Here is a 23,374-nt window from a genome sequence, read left to right as displayed (position 1 = left end):
AAAAGTAAAAACATGTCAACTTTATGATGCAAACATAAAGTAGACATATTGTATATGTGAACCAAAAAAAAATATTATTTTGAATATCCATTTTCCTTGCAAGCAGAGAGCTTCAAAGTTAGAAAAATGCAAAATTTTCATTTTTTTCGTCAAATTTGGGGATTTTTCACCAAGAAAGGCTGCAAGTTACCACAAAATTTTGCCACTATATTAAAGTAGAATATGTCTCGAAAAAACAATATCGGAATCAGAATGATAAGTAAAAGCATTTCAGAGTTATTAATGTTTAAAGTGACAGTGGTCAGAATTGCAAAAAACGGCTGAGTCCTTAAGGTGAAAAAGGGCTGAGTCCTTAAGGGGTTAAGGACCAAGCATTTTTCTGTTTTTACACTTTTGTTTTTTCCTCCTCACCTTTTAAAAATCATAACCCTTTCAATTTTGCACCTAAAAATCCATATGAGGGCTTATTTTTTGCGCCACCAATTCTACTTTGGAATGACATGAGTCATTTTACACAAACATTTATGGCGAAACGGAAAAAAAAATCATTGTGCGACAAAATTGAAGAAAAAACACCATTTTGTAAATTTTGGGGGCTTCTGTTTCTAGGCAGTACATTTTTCGGTAAAAATTACACTTTATCTTTATTCTGTAGGTCCATACGATTAAAATGATACCCTACTTATATAGGTTTGATTTTGTCGCACTTCTGGAAAAAATCATAACTACATGCAGGAAAATTTATACCTTTAAAATTGTCCTTTTCTGACCCCTATAACTTTTTTATTTTTCCACGTACAGGGCGGTTTGAGGGCTCATTTTTTGTGCCGTGATCTGAAGTTTTAATCGGTACCATTTTTATTTTGATTGGACTTCTTGATCGCTTTTTATTCCTTTTTTTATGGTATGAAAAGTGACCAAAAATACGCTATTTTGGACTTTGTTTTTTTTTTGCGTGTACGCCATTGACCGTGCGGTTTAATTAATGATATATTTTTATAGTTCAGACATTTACGCACGCGACGATACTACATATGTTTATTTTTATTATGGTTACATATTTTTAATATGGAATTTGGGAAAAGGGGGGTGATTAAAACTTTTAATAAAGAAGGGGTTAATGTGTTTGTTTTTAAACTTTTTTTAAGCTTTTTTTTAAGAAACTTTTAGTCCCCTTAGGGGACTTTTAGGAGGAATCATTTGATTCCTCATACAGATGAATGGGATTGCATACAATCCCATTCATCTGTGTGCTCTGCGCTCGATTGATAAAGCCTGGTCCTGCCGGGCTTTATCATTCAGAGAGCCGGAGCCGACACAGGAGGAGAGGTAAGCCCTCAGGCTACCTCAGCAGTGAATCGCTCCCCCGCGATCGCGCTGCGGGGAAGCGATCCACCCCACTGGACCACCAGGGACTGTATACAGGCACCTTTAGACGCCGCTGTCAACTTTGACAGCGGCGATCTAAAGGGTTAATAGCCGGCCGCGGCGATCGCCGCATGTCGACTATTAACGCCGGCCCCCAGCTACAGGAATCAGCTGGGGGCTGGCCGGTATGACGCGGGCTCAAGTCGGGAGCCCGCGTCATACCCCGGTAACAGCCATTGAACGAGTATAGACGTCCATGGTCGTTATCGGGTTAAAGCCCCATGCAAATCAATGGGAAATGTATGTTCCCACATAACTTCCGTACGGCTGGAGATATCCTGGTACACATATTACTTATATGTCAAATAAAAAGATATGATAATTAAATTAACCCTTACCTACACCCTTACATAAAAGATGGGTTTTTGTTTCAAGTCCCATGCTCTGCATCTCCTGGTAAATGTGTCTATCTGGCTTGCAAGCCACACCCCATCTCACAAAGAGAGGAGTCCGGGATAGGAGATTGAGATATGAGGATGGGATATGGGGTCGGGATATGAGGACCGGATATGAGGTCAGGATAGGAGGTCAGTATATGAGGACGGGATATGAGTTCGAGATAGGAGGTCGAGATATGAGGACGGGATATGAGGACAGGATATGAGGTTGAGATAGGAGGAGGGGATTTGAGGACGAGATATGAGGACGGGATATGAGGTCGAGATATGAGGACGGGATATGAGGTTGAGATAGGAGGACGGGATAGGAGGTCGGGCTATGAGGTCGAGATATGAGGACAGGATAGGAGGTCGAGATATGAGGACGGGATATGAGGTCAGATATGAGGACAGGATATGATGATGGGATAGGAGGTCGGCATATGAGGTCGAGATATGAAGTCGGGATATGAGGACGGGAGATGAGGTCAAGATATGAGGACGGGATATGAGGTTGAGATATGGGGACGGGATATGAGGTCAAGATATGAGGACGGGATATGAGGTTGAGATATGAGGACGGGATATGAGGTCAAGATATGAAGTCGGGATATGAGGACGGGATATGAGGTCAAGATATGAGGACGGGATATGAGGTTGAGATATGAGGACGGGATATGGGGACGGGATATGGGGTTGGGATATAACAACAATATATGAGGATGGGATATGAACTCAAAAGCTTCCTCCTTTCCCCAACAAGGATTAGGAAGGAAAAACCGGGCAACGCCGGTTACTCAGCTAGTCTATCTAGTCTATATATATATATATATATATATATATATATATATATATATATATAAAACTCATTGGGGGATATTTATCAAAGTTGTCTATGTCCCGCATCAATATAGACCAAACTACAGAGGGTTAGGCTGGTCTATTGTGCGCCTAATTTATCAAAAGGCGTACGGCTCTTGATAAATTCTGCGCATGGACTTCGTGATCTATGCTTTAGACTGTATTTAAACCTGCTCCAGCAGGGTCTGACATTTCAGCGTACTTTCAGCCAATGCGACTTGTCGCTGAAAAGTCACTTTTGATAAATTCAGCAACAATACATTTTTCCATCTAAAATAGACTAGAATGCATCATGTTCTAAAAATCCTCTAAAGCAAAAGTCGCAAAAAAGTCGCACATATTTACACTTCGACTTTCTGTGCAACAAATTTAGACAGGAAAAAACTGTCTAAATCCTTTGATAAATATCCCCCACTGTATGTGTATGTGTGTATGTATGTATGTATGTATGTGTGTGTGTGTGTGTGTATGTATGTTCCAGCATCACGTCCAAACGGCTAAAGATATTAACATGAAACTTGGCACACATGTTACTTATATGTCAATAATATTTGGTCAATTGTTACTTATATGTCCACTTAAAACATAGAATAGTTAATTTAACCCTCAACTACCCCCATTTGTGAGGGTCAGGGTTTTTGTTTAAAGTCCCATGCAAATTTATGGGAAATGTATGTTCCCACATAACTTCCGTACGGCTGGAGATATTTCGATAATATCTTGTATACATATTACTGATATGTCAAATTAAAATATATGATAGTTAAATTAACCCTTACCAACACTCTTATATAAAAGATGGCTTTTTGGTTCAAGTCCCATGCAAGTATATGGGACTTCCAGTGCCTTACTCCACAAGCTCTGCTCTGCATCTCCTGGGGAATGTGTCAGTCCAGCTTGCAAGCCGCACCCCATCTCACAAAGACACACCCACTGCTTAAGCCCCACCCTTTTTGTGCATTGGTCTGGCTTGCAAATGACGCCCAGTCCCACAAAACCACGACCCCTTCTATTTCCAGCTTACAATATCTTCATCGCAAATCAGTCCGACCTGGGGACAGGAAATGAGGATGGGACATAAGGACAGGATATGAGTTTGGGACATAAGGATGCGATATGAGGTCAGGATATGAGGGCAGCATATGAAGATGACATATGAAGATGGGATATGAGGTCAGGATATGAGGATGGGATATGAGGTCGGGATATGAGGACAGGATATGAGGTCGGGATATGAGGATGGGACAAGAGGTCACGATATGAGGACAGGATATGAGGTCGGTATAGAGGACGGGATACGAGGTCGAGATATGAGGACGAGATATAAGGGTCGGATAGGAGGTTGGGATATGAGGACGAGATAGGAGGTCAGGATGTGAGGTCAAGATATAAGGAGGGGATATAAGGACGGGATATGAGGTCGGGATATGAGGATGGGATATGAGGTTGAGATATGAGGACAGAATATGTCCGCGGGATATGGGGTTGGGATATGACAACAATATATGAGGACGGGATATGAAATCAAAAGCTTCCTCCTTTGTTGATTTTCCTCCCCAACAAGGATTAGGAAGGAAAAACCGGGCAATGCCGGGTACTTTGCTAGTATGTTTATAAAACAAAGGTAATGAATATTTTTAAACATGACACTTGTATTTATCACAAAGAAGATAGAAAAGATGGCAACTCACTGGAAAATCGTGCGGCTTTATTCTCAAGACACAGGGTACAGCAGGTACACAAAGAGCAACGTTTCACCGATTGGCTTCTTCCGGAGCCGGAAAAAGCCAATCGGTGAAACGTTGCTCTTTGTGTACCTACTGTACCCTGTGTCTTGAGAATAAAGCCGCACGATTTTCCAGTGAGTTGCCGTCTTTTCTATCTTCTTTGTGATATTACTGCCTGTTGGTCTGTTGGACGGAGCACCGCTGGAGGCGGGATTCAAGACAGTGCATTTATCGTCCCTAAGACGTGGATCAGCACTTGTATGACAGTTGTTCCGCTCATTAGCGGTATTAGTGCCAGCTGTATTCTCTATTGCCTGACACTTGTATTTATGCTGTCAGAATAAAATTAAATTGATCTCAACATTCAGATTATTATAGTCTTTGTAAGGTCAAGCTGGCGAGGCCCACTGATCATCAAAATAAAGGGGTAACATGATGAGTTAAGAGTTTACTCTCAGATATATATATATATATATATATATATATATATATATATAAATACACACATATATTTGCTGCTACAAAGCAATGTTCACCTTTTCTACTCTCTTTTATCAGTTTACTAGGTGAAGAAAAATATGTTTCTGAAAGTCACTACATATATAGTGTATGTCTCATCCCTATTTTGCAACCTATGGTGTAGTATGAATCATAGGGCATTTAAATGCTTTGTACACATATATGGTAAAATCTTAAACAAGTCGGAAAAAGTTGTCATGCTCTGTTTACTGTTAATGTCAAAGAAAACATTGATGTACATTGACAAAAGGGCTACCTACTGTAAATATGCTATTAAATGTAAGGCTATGTTCACATCTGCATTGGAGCTTCGTTGCAGAATCTGTTATGTTTAAAACTCACAGGCACACTGTTCTGTTCTTCTCCCTTCATAGGGATGCTTTTCCTGTTTATGTTTTCCTTGTTCCTTAAAGTCTGCGATTTACTCTTCATAGCTGACAGCTGTGCCTGTCTCTTGTTTATTATTATTATTATTATTATTACCGTATATACTCGAGTATAAGCCGACCCGAATATAAGCCGAGGCCCCTAATTTCACCCCAAAAACCCAGGAAAAGTTATTGACTCGACTATAAGCCTAGGGTGGGAAATACATCATCCCCCCCTGTCATCATCCAGACCCCCGTCATTAACACCCCCGTCATAATCACCCTGTCATCATCCCCCTCGTCATCACCCCCCCCCCCTACATCATTACCGCCTGTCAATCCCTTCTCAGTGGTCTTCAACCTGCGGACCTCCAGATGTTGCAAAACTACAACTCCCAGCATGCCCGGACAGCCATCGGCAGCCACTGCGGCCTTCGTCATCATCCAGACCCCCCTTTAGTTTTCTACTCACCTCCCCTCGGTGGGAAGGAAAGGTGAGCTGGTCCGGGCCATCTATACTGCAGGGACCGTCCAGTGGGAGGGGTTAGTCGTTCCGGGCTGTCCATCTTCACCGGGAGACCCTCTTCTCCGCTTGGGGCTGGCCCTGGACTAGTGACATTGCCTTGATGACGATGCACAGGGATGTTCATGCGCAGGGACATCACGGCCGATGGCTGTCCAGGCATGCTGGGAGTTGTAGTTTTGCAACATCTGGAGGTCCGCAGGTTGAAGACCACTGAGAAGGAATTGACCGGCGGAGAGTTCACTCGAGTATAAGCCGAGGGGGGCGTTTTTGGCACGAAAAATCGTGCTGAAAAACTCGGCTTATACTGGAGTATATACGGTATTCGAGTTATATCTGTATTTCTCATTTCATTGAAAATAATTTAAAAAAACATTGAAAGTAATTAGTGGAGCCTGAGCAGATTTTTGGTGTGGTCAGATCCTGCTAAATAAACTAAACCAGATAGACCCTAATAAAGTCAAAGGGATTTGTTGGTGTCTGTTATGTAATGTTTTCTGTCTCTGATCAGAGCCTTCAACGGAGATGTGACCTAGGCCTAAGAAAGGTTAGATATAATGAATTATGTTAAATCCCTACTAATAGTAACTTATGTATTTTTATCACAAAGCTAGAAGAAGAGCATCTGAAGAACATCAGGAGGAAAGACTTAGAGCTCCAGAGCCTCACACTGCAGAATAAGCTGGAGGAGAAAACATGGAGTCAGGAAAAGAACCTCCTCCAGCAAGACCTGAGGAACTTTAAGCAAAATGTCTTTGTTCTCTATGTCAAGTTAAAGTGGCTGCTGGCACATTGGCGACAATGTAAAAGGGTGGAAGAAGAGGAAGTGGGAGATGACATACTACAGGTAGATCATCAACAACTGTTACATTTCTTTATACTCTATCAGAGTTAAACTGACCACAAGTATTAGATTAAAGGGTGCCTGTCAGCTGCAGTTCATGTTCCAAGCTGCTGACACTGTTAGCTAAGACATCCCTGATTGACAGTTAGCTGGAAGCCAAGCCCTGTCTGTCAATCAAACAGGGATGGGATAGGGAGTGAGGAGGTATTCCAGTTCCCAGCATTTCAGGGGCTTGAACACTCCTCTTCGACTTATTGCACCAGAGAATGAAAGCATTTTTTTATGTTGTGGAATCATAGACAGATGTATGTCTCCCTGTCTCTATTGCGCACAGAAGTGCCGCTACCTGGAGGCATAACTATTAATCCACTGGACCGATTTCTATAAATGACCCCTCGTTTTAATGCTGGATACCCACACTATAACCCAGTTTATTGGGTTTAGTGCAGGTGAACAGGCTGTCAGTTTCCCTTTAAAACTGTTTTATGTGTGAGGACTTTGTTGTAGAATAAAAAAAAAAACATGTAAAAAAAATCCTTTATGTATACTAGGTCTTCCTTAATGTGGGCTGGCTGACAAGTTTTTCGGCACAAAAAAATGTTGCACATGCTTCATAACTTGAGAACACATTCCCCACCCTTGTGCTTGTTTGCAGTGTGTTTTTTTGCTTGCCTTTTACTGGCATTGGTGTTTTAGTGGCATGACCTATAATTGTAATATTGGCATTCTAATTTATAAAAAGTAGACTTTGCTGACTTTTTGTTTTAGCCATTTTAGCAGATTTTATTTTTAATCTTTGATGCCTGAGATGAGTCCACTGGCCTGCCCACAAGCACTGTGCCTGGAGAGAAGCCTGTCAATCATTGACGGGTGGGCGGCGCCATCAACAGCAGATTTATCTCAGGCAGCATGCTGTTGCTTATTAGGCTAAATGCTCCAAATCTACACTACCCTACACTGTCAGGAAGAGACTGCTAGAAACAGTGTGTCTGTCCCAATGTTATGCTACCCTCAGCAACATGAAAAGTTCCCTTTTAGAATATAAATGGTATAGCTACTCATATATATATATATATAGTATCCCTTTATAGGTAAAGCTTCACCATTATAAGAGTGAGGGAGAGCCTTTCCTTTTATTACTGCAGAACACTGGGCACATTGTTAACACAGGAAGGTCCCTTTGGATCAGTGACAATTATGCATACACATTGCAATTGTGATTTATGAAGTTACTTTTTGACTTCGGCAATCTCCAGCCCTGCCATAGCACTGTATTGAGGGGGCATGTCGGCCGCCGCTTAGTGCGGTGGTCGACATGCGCTCTCTGGCCAGGGAGCCGGGGCCCCTACGGGAGAGCACGAGGAGCCCCAGCAGTCGGACCCTCCACGATCTGAAATTTATCCCCTATCCTTAGGATAGGGGATAAGTTGTTCTACACTGGACTACTCCTTTAATCACCCAGGTATCCAAAAAATGAGTTCTCTCTTAACCTTTGCAGTTTGAAAGTAAGCTTCTCCCATATAGAGTTTATGTTGGAAATCAGTGACTCAAGGCTTAAGTTTCATTCCTCTATGTGTAAAAGATATCATCGATAAAACGAAGCCAAACTATCCAAACTCTGCAATATTTTTTTGAATAAATTATTCTTGAATATGCTTTCTCAAACCACGGCATGTAGCAATTAGCAAATAACGGTGTAATATTAAAGCCCATCGCAGTCCCACACTGCTAGTAAAAGTAGTCATCCTGCAACATGAAATCACTTTTATTTAATATGATGTCCAATAAATCAGGGTAAAAATGTATCTGCATTTTAATATATTGACTTTGTTAGAAGTCTGAGCCAATGCCTCATTGGCTCAGAGTTATTTTGACCAAACAGGAGCACAATAGTAGGCAGGTGGTTAATGTTCTGGCTGATTGATATATGTATTCATTTGTGAATAGCTGGTTATATTAATGTGAACCGTGTCCAACTAATAAAATACTTTGCAGAAGTTGTGTTTGCTGATGTAGGTGACGATTCTTGCCTAAAGCACTACATTTTTTTAGTAGTAGGATTTAGTTCCGAAGTAAACTGTGAACTGTGGATTCTTTGCAGATTGACCAGCTGAACACCCTTCCTGAACTTGCTGCACACTGTGACTTCAGAGAAGGCGTTCCTGACTTGGAAGACGTGGAGGAGGAGGATGATGATGATGATGATGGAGTGTTTGCCTTAACAGATTATCCCCCACATTCCACAGCAGAGCACAGCCGAGACCTGAGCCCTCAGTTACAGACAGCTGAGATACTTCAGCATCAGAAGCAGGTACTGGAGTGTTCAATCCCTACAAGCTGAAGCTGATCATACTGCTTTTGCCTTGGCAAATATCCATTGTAGATGTCACACAGTTTTTTTTGGGGGGGGGGGGGGGGAATATAGGCAATGGTTGGGCCCTTAATGACGCAAGACGTAAATGTACGTCCTGGTGCGGTGGTACTTAACACACCAGGACGTACATTTATGTCCTATACATGACCACGAGCATCAGAGCGATGCTCGGGTCATGCGCGGCAGGTCCCAGGTCCTGATCAGGGACCCGCCGGTAATGGCCGACATCCGCGATCGCACGGATGTCCGCCACTAACCCCTCAGATGCCGTGATCAATACAGATCACGGCATCTGCAGCGCTGTGGTCACTAACATGGATGCCGTGGCCATCCGATCATCCAGAACAGCAGACGGAGGTCCCTTCACCTGCCTCCGCTGCCTTCCACGGGTCTTCGGCTCTGGTCTGAGATCGATCAGACCAGAGCAGAAGATGACTGATAACACTGATCAGTGCTATGCCCTATGCATAGCACTGAACAGTATTAGCAATCAAATGATTGCTATAAATAATCCCCTATGGGGACTATTAAAGTTTAAAAATAAAAGTAAAAAAAGTTTTAAAAAATTTGAAAAATCCCCTCCCCCAATAAAAATGTAAATTGTCAGTTTTTCCCCATTTTACCCCCAAAAAGTGTAAACATTTTTTTTTTATAAACTTATTTGGTATCGCCCCGTGCGATATTAAAACATAAATGAACAATTAAAATATAATGTTAATTATCCCGTACGGTGAACGGCGTGAACGTAAAAAAAAAAAATCCAAAATTGCTGCTTTTTTATAACATTTTATTCCAAATAAAATTGATAAAAAATGTATTAAAAATGTTATATATGCAAATGTGGTATAAAAAAAATTACAGATTACGGCCCCAAAAATTTGCCCTCATACCGCCGCTTATATGGAAAAGTGAAAAAGTTATAGGTCAGCAAAATAGAGGAATTTTAAACACACTAATTTGGTTAAAAAGTTTGCAATTTTTTTTTAAGCGGTATAATAATAGAAAAGTATGTAATCATGGGTATCATTTTAATCGTATTGACCCACAGAATAAAGAAAACATGTCTATTTTACCATAAAGTATACAGCATGAAAACAAAACCTTCCAAAATTTCTTTTTAATTTCCCCACACAAATAGTATTTTTTTGGTTGCGCCATACATTTTATGGTAAAATTAGTTATTACAAAGGACAACTGGTCGCGCATAAAACAAGCCCTCATACTAGTCTGCGGATGAAAAAATAAAAGAGTTATGATTTTTAGAAGTCGGATGAGGAAAAAACAAAAACTAAAAGATTTAATTTTCTGAGTCCTTAAGGTCCAAATGACTCCTTAAGGGGTTAAAGGGGTACTCTGCCCCTAGACATCTTATCCCCTATCCCCAGTGGCGGGACCCCCACGATCTCTCTGCTGCACCTGGCGTTTGTCTAGCCATTGGGTGCAGTGCCGGAGGGTCGTGACGTCATGGCTGCACGCCGCTTGTGATGTCACGGCCACGCCCCTCAATACAAGTCTATGGGAGGGGGTGTGGCCATGATGTCACGAGTGGGGCGTGACCGTGAAGTCACGAGCCTTCACTTCGCATCACCAGTCATCCAGCACAGAGCGAAGTTCGCTCCGTGCACCGGATGTCTGGGGTGCCGCAGCCGAGATTGCAGGGGTCCCCAGCGGAGTACCCCTTTCAGTGAATTTGAAAAATGAAATTGAGACATTCCAATTGTTTGAAAATAGAGACATATACATAAATATCCAATTGATGCTTTTTCTTTGTGACATAAGAAATGTAACAAGAGTGCTAAGTATTCTGTGTGTGTCAGACTATGACCTGATCAATAATCTAACAGAAAGGCTGTGCAAGCTTTAGAGCCCTATGTTTGTTTGATACACTAAGACAGCTCCCAGTGTATACAGTAAACATACTCATAGTGCTGTATTCTGCCAGTGGATGCCAAAAAGTATTTGTTATCATGAATTGGTCTGATATACAGTATATCAATATATCTCTTTATTTGTTAAGTTATTTAATAGACCAGGCCATTTAAAGGGAGGGATCCAGTAATAATAAAAGAAATATTGTACTATATATGGACAATGTATGTCACTGTATGCCTATAGAGTGCCTTATGTCTGAGCCCTCTGTGGGAGGTATACATTAGGACATTCTCTTTTTGTATATCTCTACAAGATGTGTTGTGAACAGAGCCAAAGTCAAGCTGAATCACATTTATTTCACCACAAGTTATTGAGTTCAGAGGATTTTTAAGGAAAGGCTGTATGATTCACTTTACTTGTTTTCTATTCACATAGGGTACCCACTCCCATTACAAATGATCAGTTCATTTAGTGATATTTTCTTACAAGATGCTTCTGTTTTTAAACAATGGTTTCACCTGCAGAGCGTACTAAAGTCATCCCTGTGTAATTTTGGGGTTAACGTAATCCTTCTTCCTGGATCAGGTGCATTGTAATCATATAAGACCATTATAGTATTCAAGAGGTTAAAAACTTTGACAGACAGTCATGGTGAAAAATATGCTGTCTGTTCAGTGTTATCGAGATTAAACTTAAAGTGGTACTCCGCCCCTAGACATTTTATCCCCTATCCAAATGATAGGGGGATAATATGTCTGATCGCAGGGGTCCCGCCGCTGGGAACCCCTGCAATCTCTTCTGCAGACCCCCCCCCCCCCCCCCAGTCATCTGCTGCACGGAGCGAACTTTGATGACTCACAATACAGTGGCCAGAGGATCATCAGGCACGGAGCAAAGAGGCACGGACCAGAAGACTGGGGGGGCTGCAGGAGAAACTTATTCCCTATCCTTTGCATAGGGGATAAGATGTCTAGGGGCGGAGTACCCCTTTAATTATTTATTTTCTTTGCTAAAGTCAACGGACATATTAGAATGTTTTTGACGTGTGTGGGAGGAAATTGTGAGGAACCTGAACAAGTCACAAACAAAACAGATGTTGTTGAGATCAGATTTGAACTCAGGACTCCAATGCTGCGAAAGCAGATATGCTAACCGATGTGTCGCCATGTTGACCTGTTTGTCAAGACCTTGACTTGGTATGAAAATGTGGCATTGAAATCAGACCATACTTTTATTAAATGAAATATTTTTCATTTTTACAAAACAGAGAGATAATAAAATAACATCATAAGGACCAAAGTCCTCTTACTGCCAACAAAACATTACAAAGTCGAGCATAAAGAAAAATTTACATAAAGTTGACATGAGTAAATGGTGACAAAGCAAGTCCCCCAGTTAGGGGAATCAACAAATGAAGATCAAAAATTCCAGCCCATAAGGGAGTATAGGTGGGGAAATGCATCCCACTAACATCAACAAGTACACCAGCCTGAAGGAGCCACAGACAAGGGGGGGAACATGAAGGGGAGCTCAAAGACACACGATAAGACAACCCACAAAACAAGTAAGGAAAGAAGAAAAAGAAAGAGGGAACAGGAAAGAAAAACAGAGTAGATCACGGAGGCTGTCGATCAGAGAATCGGTCCCATGGTTCCCAGGCAGAGAGAAACAAAGGGATAGAGTTATTCAAGGAAGCCGTGAGTGATTTCAAGGAACGTATCTCACGTATATGGGCCAATAAATCCACCTTGGAGGGAGGGAGAGACCTCTTCCAGTACTTAGCAATAAGGGTCTTAGCAGCCAGAACAACACACATGAAAAGCTTAAAGGGCTTTTTAGACAAGGTCCGATGAGATAGATGCAAAAGGTATATGAGGGGGTCTAAGGGAACCGAGACACCCAAGACATCCGTCAGCACATGTTGTACCATTTTCCAGTAGTCCACTATGAAAGGACAGGACCAGAAAATATGGAAAACCGATCCCCGTCCTACCCCACAGTGCCAGCACTGGGGGGGGGGGAATAGCAGGGTTCAGTCTATTCAGCAGTTCAGTTCAACCCCCCATAAGCATTTTATATTGGGTCTCCTTATAAGCAGTGCAGATTGAGGCCTTGGATGCCCGCTCCCAGATAATTTGCCACTGAGGGAGAATAATAGTAGTATTTAAAACTTCCTCCCAGCGACTCATATAACGGTGTGATGGAGGATCACCGTCAGGGGGATGAAGAAGAATAGAATAAATATCAGAAAGAAGTCCCCTCGTCTGAGGTCCACCACGGCATAATCTTTCAAAGCTGGTAGGTTGAGAAACAACCACCGAACTCAGTGTAGAGAACATAAAGTGCCAAAGTTGCAAGTAGTGGAACCGTTCAGAAGAGGAGAAATCCACACCAGAAGACAACTGGTCAAAAGACAAGAGAGAGCAATTCATAGGGTCCCCCACATCCGCCCAGCAAAAATGACCCCTGGAGTCCCAATCTCGCACCATACCAGAGGACAAACCCGAGGGAAAATCAGGATGGTAAAGGAAAGACTGCATAGGAGAGGGGTAGGAAAACAGCTTGAACTTCCTGGAACAGTATCCCCACACATACCTATAGAAAGACATGGGACCCAGCAAGTGAGACAGAGAGACGGCAGGCGGAGGGACCCACCAAAGAAGGGTATTGGGATGAATTGGAGCCAACCACAGTTCCCAGTTCTCCAGCTCAATTCAGTGACTAAATGCATGGTACGTAGACCACACAGATAGATGGCGAAATGAGCAGCCCAGTAGTATTTCATGACATCAGGGACCGCTAGGCCCCCCATGGACCTGCTAGCCATCATAACCAACATTGGGTGCCGTTTCCCATCCCAGATAAAACGAAAAATAGCCGACTGAAAAGAGCAAATAACTGAACGGCAATGTCTCGAAATAATAAAGCAATTGAGGGAGGATCGTTATTTTGACCGCCGCAATACGGCCAAAAAACAAAATATATTGCGGACGCCATTTCTTGATGAGGGCTTTAAGGTCATAGAAGAGGGGAATGAAGTTAGTGGAATAGAGAGAGGAATAGCGGGAAGAAATGTAAACACCCAGGTACTTAATAGCAGAGGAAGACCATTTAAAAGAATATTTAGCATGCAAGAGAGTAGACAGGGATAAAGGAAGATTCAGTGGGAGCGCTTCAGTTTTAGAGAGATTGATCCTATAGCCAGAAAACATGCCATAGGTATGGAGAACTCTGTAAAGGTTAGGAAGAAAAAGCAGAGGAAGGGAGAGGGTAAGCAAAACATCATCAGCGAATAGGCAAATCTTAAATTCCCTATCATGAAATGTTATGCCAGTGATGTTCGGATCCCCTCGAATCATGGCAGCCAGAGGCTCTATACATAGGGGGATAACGGACAACCCTGAGGAGTACCATTAAACAAGGGGAAAGTAGGAGAAGGAGCATGATGAAGTTTAAGAGAGGCAGTAGACGCCAGCCCCCACAGTGCGGTAAGAAAATTACCAGTGATGCCAAATTTCTGCAGAGTGGCGAAAAGGAATGGCCAACCTAGCCTGTCAAAGGCCTTTTCCGCATCCAAACTGAGAATTAAAGTCAACAAGACTCACCACTCTTCTGGTATTATTGCCACCCTGACGGCAAGGTATAAACCCAACCTGATCCTTATGGATAAGGGAAGGGAGAAAGGAGCAGAGACGGAAAATAGTTTCAAATCGGAATTCAGAAGAGCAATGGGTCGATAACCGGAGCAATCATGAGGGTCCTTGCCATGCTAAGGTATCAAGGTAATTAAGGAGTGTAAGAAGGACTGCGGAAGCTCCTCTCCCCCACGAGAGAATTAGAGGGGAACAAGTCTAGGTATAAAAATAGAAGCATAAGTCTTGTAATACAAATACGGAAAGCCATCCGGACCTGGAGAGCTATGCGCAGGAAGAGACTTAAGGACCTCTTATAGCTCCTCATGGAAAATAGGAGCGTTGAGAACCTCACTGTCGGGTTCCGACAACGTCGGAAAACCACAACGAGTGAAATAGGAGTCAAGTTCTGCGGCACGCTCCACCGGGTCAGACGGAAGCTGAGAAGGAAGAGAGTAAAGACCAGAGTAGTAGTCAACAAAAAGGCAGGAAATGTCAGCCTGATGATAGTGGAGAACACCAGAAGAATCCTTCAGAGCCGAGGTTGACTGGGCGACCGCACGGTCATGAAGCTGCCTAGCTAACATTGTATGAGCCTTAGTACCTTTCTCATATAAATGCTGTTTTGCATACAGTAGTTGACGCTCAACCTTGTGGAGAGCAAGCGCTCCCAATTGAGCCAGAGCAGCCACCAGTCGTCTCAGCACAGAAAGAGAAGAGGACAGTAGAAGAGTTTCCAGCCGGGAGATTTGCGCCCAAAGCTCCCAGGAGCGAGCCAGAGCATCACGTTTAAGTCTTGCACCCAGAGCAATACAATGCCCTCAGATGACTGACTTATTAGCTTCCCATAGGACAGCCTGAGAAGCAACTGACCCTTTGTTAGTAGCAAAGTAGTCAGGCATGACAGCTCCGAACACAAGAGGGAGAAGGAAAGGAGAACAGGATAATGATCAGACCATGATATCGGCTTGTCTACCATTGGATGATTACCGAAAAAATAATCAATGTGCATAAGCAGTTTATGGGGGTGGGAATAAAAACTAAAAGAGCGATCCGTCAGATGGTTAATTCGCCAGAGATCATACAACGAAGAGGTCCGAATAATGCTTCAAAAAATCGAGGCAAAGCTCAATTGAGCAGGGGTAGCAGGTGCGGCAGTGAGGGAATGGCACTTCAGAGAAGGAGAAAAGATGAGATTAAAGTCCCCCCAAGAAGCCAGGCAGAAGGAGGATATTTATGAAGCCTAGTAAGCACTCAGTACAGAAATGGAATCTGGGAGGTGTTAGGAGCATAGATGTTACAGAGAAAGAGTGAGACACCCCCCAAGATACCCTCTACCACATAACATCCCAGGGGATCAACAAAGGAAGAAGAAACATGAAGTGGACAGGATCTAGAAATGAGAATTGCAACCCCTGCAACCTTCCTATCTGAGACTGCAGAGAAGGCCTGAGAGTAGAGATGAGTGAGTGTGTCTCCTGAAGGAAAACTATATCAGCCCGCAGTGCCGCCAACTACCACTGCAACAAACGCCGCTTAGGGGGGGAGTTAAGACCCTTAACGTTCAGGGAGGCATTCTTAACCATCATGGAAGAATAGGAAGGAGCATAGCAAATAATGAGAAATACTCACGTAAGCCTGCCGAAGAATAACAGCGGACCAGTACAGGAGGAGACAGCTAACTCGATCCTGGTAGTAGAGGAGCTGAGCAAAGGAACAAAGTGAGAAAAAAGTAAGGGAGAAAAACAAGAGGGCAACAAGGGGGTAGATAAACCAACAACAGGAAGACAAGACAACAAAAGACAGGACAAAGACAAAACAGAGCAAAAATTTAACCATTGATCAAATGGCCAATGCAGAAGCCAACACCATAGAAGAAAAAATGGGGAAACAACCACCCCAAAAACAGAGTCCATTGTCACAGCCTCAAAAGGGGAAAAATAGCTGAACGTCAGCAGAGAACCACCACCCAAAAAGGCAGACATCCCTCTCTGAGGCTGTGCCAAAAGCAGACATGCTGAAAAAGAAAGAACAGGTGACCAAAAAATGCAAAAACACTGTTATCACATTACGCATGCAAAAAGACATTCTTTATTGCATTGCTGTGTTATTGTCATAAATCAGGAGAGAACTAGGAGCCAACTAAATCCCCGAGGCAGTAATTAGACATAGCACAGCAGTCTTCGGATGGTAATTCAGGGGGGAGCCCGTGGAGAGCCCCTGAGATCCAGGGGCACAGACTTCTTATTCTGTCCAGACTGGTGGGGACGGACAGGATGCCAAACAGGAGGAAGAGGGGGAGATGTCAAGTCCCAATGCACCATCTGAGGGACAAGCAGAGCGTGCATCTCTACGGGCACGAATGGCAAACGGGAAGTTCCATCTGTGAGGCACCTGGTGGGAGCGCAGAACAGCCAGAAGGGGTAGAAGCATGAAGCAATGTGAGCCAGGACAGGTGAACAGGAGCCCCATCAAAATCAAAGCTCCGCAGGGAACGGGCTTTGGCCATAATAGCTTCTTTAAGCTGGAAATCGTGCACGCAACAAATAACGTCCCTGGGAGCACCAGTATTGGATTTAGGGTGGAGGGCCCTATGAGCTCTGTCCAGCTTGATTTTGTGGGAAGGGGGCTCACCCCGGATAGTATTAAAGATAGCCTCTCAGGTCACATGGAGTTCCTCCTCCCGAGTCGCTTCAGGCAGCCCCCAAACCCAGATGTTATTATGTCTTCTCCGATTGTCCAAGTCCTCAGCATGGGAATGGAGATAACTGAGAAATTCCGTTTGGGAGGCAATGTGTAACAATCCTACGGGCTCACCTGAGTTAGAGGACCGCTGGCTGGAGGTAGGAGTGGAGCCCAGTGGCAAGGACCGCAGGCAGGTAGTAAGTGCAGGAAGTCTGGCAGAGGCGTAGTCAGTAGGCAGGCGGTGGGTCAGGGCAGGCAGCAATAAGCGTGGTCAGACAATCCAGATGGCAACGGTGGTAGCAGTTCAGTAAGTAGGGACAAAGCAGAAGAGTAGTCGGTAGGCAATTCCTGGTCAGCAGTGGACTTCAGTAGTAGCAAGAGCAGCAGATGAGGAGACGCTTGATCAAGGCTCAGGAGCTCAATAATCAGCAAGCTAGAGTGCAAGGGGCTGGACTTATATAGGGAAGTACCAGGTGTGGGGAATCAAGGGTGATGAGCAAGACTTGGCAAGACTAAGGTTACATAATAGGTTTCAGGAAGGAATGTCCAGAGAAGACGGTAGCCTAGTAAGCAGGGCTACCGCCTGGGATGTGGCTGGTCACGGGTTCGAATCCTGACAGTACTCCCCCCCCTTCCAAGGTGACCTCCGGGCACCGCAGGGGCAGGCTTACCAGGGTGCCGTTGGTGGAACTCTTTTACCAGTCTGGGGGCGTGGATATTTTCTTCTGGCTCCCAGGAGTTATCCTCGGGAGGGTAACCCTCCCACCCAATTAGGTATTGTAGTCTTCCCCTGTGGATCCTGGAGTCGAGGATCTTTGCGACCACGTATTCTTCTTCACCCTGTACCCTCACGGGTGGTGGAGGGGGCGAGTGGCGGCCTGTGAAGGTGTTCTCCACGTATGGCTTGAGGAGTGAGCAATGGAAGACAGGGTGCACCCTAATGGAGTCCGGAAGGTCAATCCGGAACGTGACCTCGTTGATTTGTGCGGTGATCCGGAACGGACCCATGTATCTTTGGGCCAACTTTTTGGAGGGGACCTTCAATCTGAGGTTCCTGGTGGACAGCCACACCTTGTCTCCCACATGGAAGCCCGGGGTGGGTTTGCGACGTCTGTCTGCTCCCTGTTTAAAACGCCTCTGGGCGAGCTGGAGGTTGTCTATAATGTTCTTTTGTGCCTCCTGTAGGGTTGTTACGCGTTCGGCCACTGCTGGGAGGGTGGAGGCGACGGGCAGGTGGGGAATGAATACCGGGTGCGAGCCTGTGTTAGCAAAGAAGGGGCTGTGCTTGGTTGAGCTGTGCTCAGCATTGTTGTAGGCGAACTCGGCCGTGGGGAGATGGTCAAGCCAGTCATCCTGCAGGTGGGAGCTGAAACAGCGTAGGTACTGCTCTAGGGTCTGATTAGTTCTCTCAGTCTGCCCGTTTGACTGAGGGTGGAAAGCGGAGGACAGGTTTACTTTAACCCCGAGTGCCAGGCAGAAGTTCTTCCAGAACTTTGAGGCAAATTGTACGCCTCGGTCAGAGACCACTTCGTCCGGGATCCCATGCAGCCTGAAGACCTCTCTGAGAATTAGATCGGCCGTCTGTTTGGCGGTGGGTATGCCTTTGTAGGGGATGAAATGGGCCATCTTGGTGAGACGGTCGACCACGACCAGGATGGTGTTCATCCCTTTTGAAGGAGGAAGGTCTACCACAAAGTCCATGGAGATCGAGCCCCAGGGGCGGGAGGGAATAGGGAGGGGTTGTAACAGACCCACGGGAGAGGAACGAGGAGTCTTATTGTGGGCACAGACCGCGCATGAGGAGATGTACCTCTTGATGTCCTCCTTGTATGTTGGCCACCAGAAGGAGCGGGAGAGAAGCTCCTGGGTCTTTCTTGTGCCAAAATGGCCGGCCAGCTTGGAGTCATGGTTGAGTTTGAGCACTTCGAGCCGTGCGATTTCTGGTACATATAGTTGTAGGTCCTGATGAAACCAATGACCGTTCTTAAACGTAAGGCTGATATTCCCTGTGGGGTGGGCGAGGAAGGGGTCATTTTCATATCCTTCTTTGATTGTGCCCAGGAGTTCTTTAGAATAGGTGGCCCCTACGACCCTTCTCTCGGGTAAAATGTTATCTTGGCCCTTGTTACTCTGTGAGGGCTCGGAAAACATTCTGGAGAGGGCGTCAGCCTTGCCGTTTTTTGATCCGGGACGATAGGTGATGAGAAAGTTGAAGCGGGAAAAGAATAGGCTCCATCTGGCCTGTCTGGCCGAGAGTCTCTTAGCGCTGCGGATGAACTCGAGGTTCTTGTGGTCAGTTAGTATGATTATGGGGTTGGTGGCTCCCTCCAGCAGGTGTCTCCACTCGGAGAAGGCATCCTTGATCGCCAATAGTTCTTTTTTCCCAATGTCATAGTTCTTCTCGGAGGGGGACATCTGGCGGGAGAAAAATGCACACGGGTGTAATAGCATTCTCTCCCCTGTCCGTTGTGACAAAACTGCCCCCACCGCAGAGTCTGATGCATCCACTTCGACTGTAAATGGGAGCTCGGGGTTCGGGTGGATTAAGATTGGGGCAGAAGTGAAGAGGAGTTTCAGCTTGGTGAAGGCCTCCTGGGCCTCGGGTGTCCAGGAGAAGGGGACTGCCTTCTTGGTGAGTTGGGTGATTGGTGCTATGACCTTGGAGAAGTTCCGGATAAACTTCCGATAGAAGTTGGCGAAGCCAATGAATCTTTGTATCTCCTTCTCGTTTTTCGGAACGGGCCAGTTCATTACAGCTTGGACCTTCCCAGGGTCCATACTTATGCCCTCTGGGGAGATGATGTATCCGAGGAACTGAGTGGTGGTTCGCTCAAACTCGCATTTCTCTAGCTTAATGTAGAGAGAGTTCTGTCGGAGTCTCTGCAGTACCCTGCAGACGTGTTCGCGGTGCTGCTCGAGGTCTTCAGAGAAGATCAAGATGTCGTCCAGGTAAACGACTACAAACAGATCCAGCATGTCCCTGAGGACGTCGTTAATGAAGTGCTGGAATGTGGCGGGAGCATTGCAGAGTCCGAAAGGCATGACCAGGTACTCGAAATGACCATAGCGTGTCCGGAAAGCTGTCTTCCATTCGTCCCCAGGGCGGATTCGGACGAGGTTGTAGGCCCCTCGAAGGTCGAGTTTAGTGAAGATCTTCGCTGCCCGGAGTCTCTCAAGGAGTTCTGAAATCAGTGGGAGCGGGTACCGATTTTTTACGGTTATGTCGTTAAGCTTTCTGTAGTCTATGCAGGGACGCAGGGAGGAGTCTTTTTTCTCTACGAAGAAAAAGGGGGCTCCCGCAGGGGAGGTGGAGGGCCGGATGAACCCCTTCCTCAGGTCCTCGTCCAGGTACTCTTTCAGAGCCTTGAGTTCAGGCTCTGAGAGGGAGTAGATACTGCAAAAGGGTATTTCGGCCCCGGGCAACAGTTCTATAGGGCAGTCGTAGGGTCGGTGTGGTGGCAGCTTGTCTGCGTTTTTCTTTTCGCAGACATCCTGGAACTCGCGGTATTGAGGGGGTAGCAGATCCTTGACCGATAGTTTTGAGATGTTGGTGTCTTCGGGTGGAAGGACGGGTTTGTGGGAGCAATTTAGCGAGCAGAACTCGGACGGGAATCGTATGCAGCGGGTTTCCCAGTCCACCGAGGGGTTGTGGGTGGCCAACCATGGGATGCCCAAGATCACTGGGAACTTCGGGGAGGCGATCAGAGAGAAGTGGATCTTTTCACAGTGATCTGGTTCTATGAGGAGTTGTAGTTCAGTGGTCTCGTGAGTGGCCGGCCCCGAGGAGAGTGGGGATCCGTCAACGGTTTCCAGGTCAACGGGGGCTGCCTTGATTGTCAGTGGAATGTTCTTTTCGCGGGCGAAAGTTAAATCCATGAAGTTGCCTCCCGCCCCGGAGTCTAACATCGCTGAACAGGAAAGTTGTCGCCCCTCAATGTCGATGAGGATGGGGACGATGAAGTGGGATCCATGAGCCGCCGTGTTGTTATTTTCGGGGGCTGCAGGCGGAGTTGGAGTCTGTAATCGCTCCTTTAGCTCCGTGACGGCAATAGTCTTTCGGATCTTATGAGGACATTTGATGGCAAAATGACCTGGCTCCCCACAGTAGAGGCAGAGGTTTTCGGTCAGCCTTCTCTCCTTCTCAGCTGTGGATAGAGACCTACGTAGAGCGTCGACCTGCATAGGTTCAGTTACTGACTGGGGGTCGCGCTGGGTGGTGGAAGAGAAGGAGTAAGTGGATCTGTGGTCCGAGGACCAGAGTCTTTCTTTTTTCCTCTCGGAGAGTCTTTGATCTATCCGGATGCATAACTGAATGAAGTCATCCAGATCGTCCGGGGCCTCAACTCTGGTGAGTTCGTCCTTTATTAATTCGGACAGGCCTCGCCGGAATTGGCTTCTCTGTGCTGCTGGGTTCCAGGTGGTGTCCGTGACCCAACGGCGAAACTCGGCGGTGTATTCGGCGACGGAGCGTCTCCCTTGCCGCAGACCATGTAGTCGCGCCTCGGCTGTCGCACAGCGGTTGGGGTCAACGAAGACTTGACTCATGGCAGTGATGAAGTTGTTAAGGTTGTCCAGGAGGTGACTGTTAGTCTCTACGTATGGTGATGCCCATGCTAATGCTTCATCCGTCAGGAGCACCTTCTTTTTCTCGGTGGTGAAGGGGGCCGGGTGCATTTGAAAATAGATGCGGCATTGGTTTAGAAAACCCCGATACTGGCATCTGTCGCCGCTGAATCTTGATGGGAGTGGCATGCGGGTGTCTGCGGACGTGCCGCGGACGTCCAGGAGTTGCCTCTGCAGTTCAATAATCTCCCTCTGTTGGCTTTGGACTACGCCTTGGAGCTGGGCAAATTTCTCCTGAAATGTAGTGCCAAATTCTTGAAGTTCGGAGACCTGCTTACGCAGAGTGGCCATTGCGGACTCCATAGTGCGGCTGATTATTCTGTAACAATCCTACAGGCTCACCTGAGTTAGAGGACCGCTGGCTGGAGGTAGGAGTGGAGCCCAGTGGCAAGGACCGCAGGCAGGTAGTAAGTGCAGGAAGTCTGGCAGAGGCGTAGTCAGTAGGAAGGCGGTGGGTCAGGGCAGGCAGCAATAAGCGTGGTCAGACAATCCAGATGGCAACGGTGGTAGCAGTTCAGTAAGTAGGGACAAAGCAGAAGAGTAGTCGGTAGGCAATTCCTGGTCAGCAGTGGACTTCAGTAGTAGCAAGAGCAGCAGATGAGGAGAAGCTTGATCAAGGCTCAGGAGCTCAATAATCAGCAAGCTAGAGTGCAAGGGGCTGGACTTATATAGGGAAGTACCAGGTGTGGGGAATCAAGGGTGATGAGCAAGACTTGGCAAGACTAAGGTTACATAATAGGTTTCAGGAAGGAATGTCCAGAGAAGACGGTAGCCTAGTAAGCAGGGCTACCACCTGGGATGTGGCTGGTCACGGGTTCGAATCCTGACACAATGGTAGATTGAAGCTGAGCAATATAGGCCCTGGTGGAGTCATGGGCATTTTCCAGACCCTCCACTCTGTCAGAAACATGCTATAGGACTTGGCATACCGAGGAAATCTCCGCTCGGCAGGTATCTTTAACCTTAGCAATAAGTGAGTGGAAGTCCTCTTTAGTAGGAATTTGGGAAAGGAGCTGACTCCAATCCGTAGGCAGGGCAGGGGAGGGTGCAGGAACTGCCGAGCAAGCAAGATCTGCCTCTGAGGAGGCATCCCACAAGGATTTATGAGCTGCCAGCAAAGGAGAAACCGAGGGCTCATGAGAGACTGAGGGGCCCCCCTGGAGTGTGAAGCGTGGAGCCCCACGTTTGGCTTATGGGCTGACATGATCCTCTGAGGCTTAGGTGAGACAAGTAAGGTGGAGCTGACAGAGAGGGGTCTAGGGGGCAGCGTGAGAGGGGGGTCAGGCAGCACAGCTTTGGTCCCCACTGCGGCAGGCAGTATGGGCCCACTGTTAAGGAGCACAAGTGAGGGGAGTCCTGGCACAAAAAGTCCAGCTAGAGGAACAAGGGAGCAGGTGGGGGAGGAAGAAGACCTCTGCACTGTTGAGGCCCAAGATGGCCCACTGCTCAGGAGGGAGGAGGAGGTCAGGTTCCCCTGTGTGGAGGGCTTCAGGTTAGTGCCCAGAGTGTTAATCTCCCCTGCAGGCAAGTCAGGGGAGCCA

The 23,374-nt window shown here is 45.9% G+C and overlaps 1 protein-coding gene across 7 annotated transcripts in view; it reads left to right on the top strand.

Annotated features, from left to right (window-relative positions):
• MTCL1 (microtubule crosslinking factor 1) overlaps positions 1-23,374 on the top strand; it is a 190,955-nt gene that overhangs the window by 135,299 nt on the left and 32,282 nt on the right. For all 7 annotated transcript variants that reach the window (XM_056521591.1, XM_056521587.1, XM_056521590.1 and 4 more), the window contains 2 exons: positions 6,414-6,650; positions 8,749-8,958. In XM_056521591.1, the coding sequence (XP_056377566.1) occupies positions 6,414-6,650; positions 8,749-8,958 (447 nt within the window). The remainder of the gene's footprint in view (positions 1-6,413; positions 6,651-8,748; positions 8,959-23,374) is intronic.

Source organism: Hyla sarda, chromosome 5 (assembly GCF_029499605.1).
Source record: "Hyla sarda isolate aHylSar1 chromosome 5, aHylSar1.hap1, whole genome shotgun sequence".
Taxonomy (NCBI): domain Eukaryota; kingdom Metazoa; phylum Chordata; class Amphibia; order Anura; family Hylidae; genus Hyla; species Hyla sarda.
This window is presented reverse-complemented; position numbering and strand designations above follow the sequence as displayed.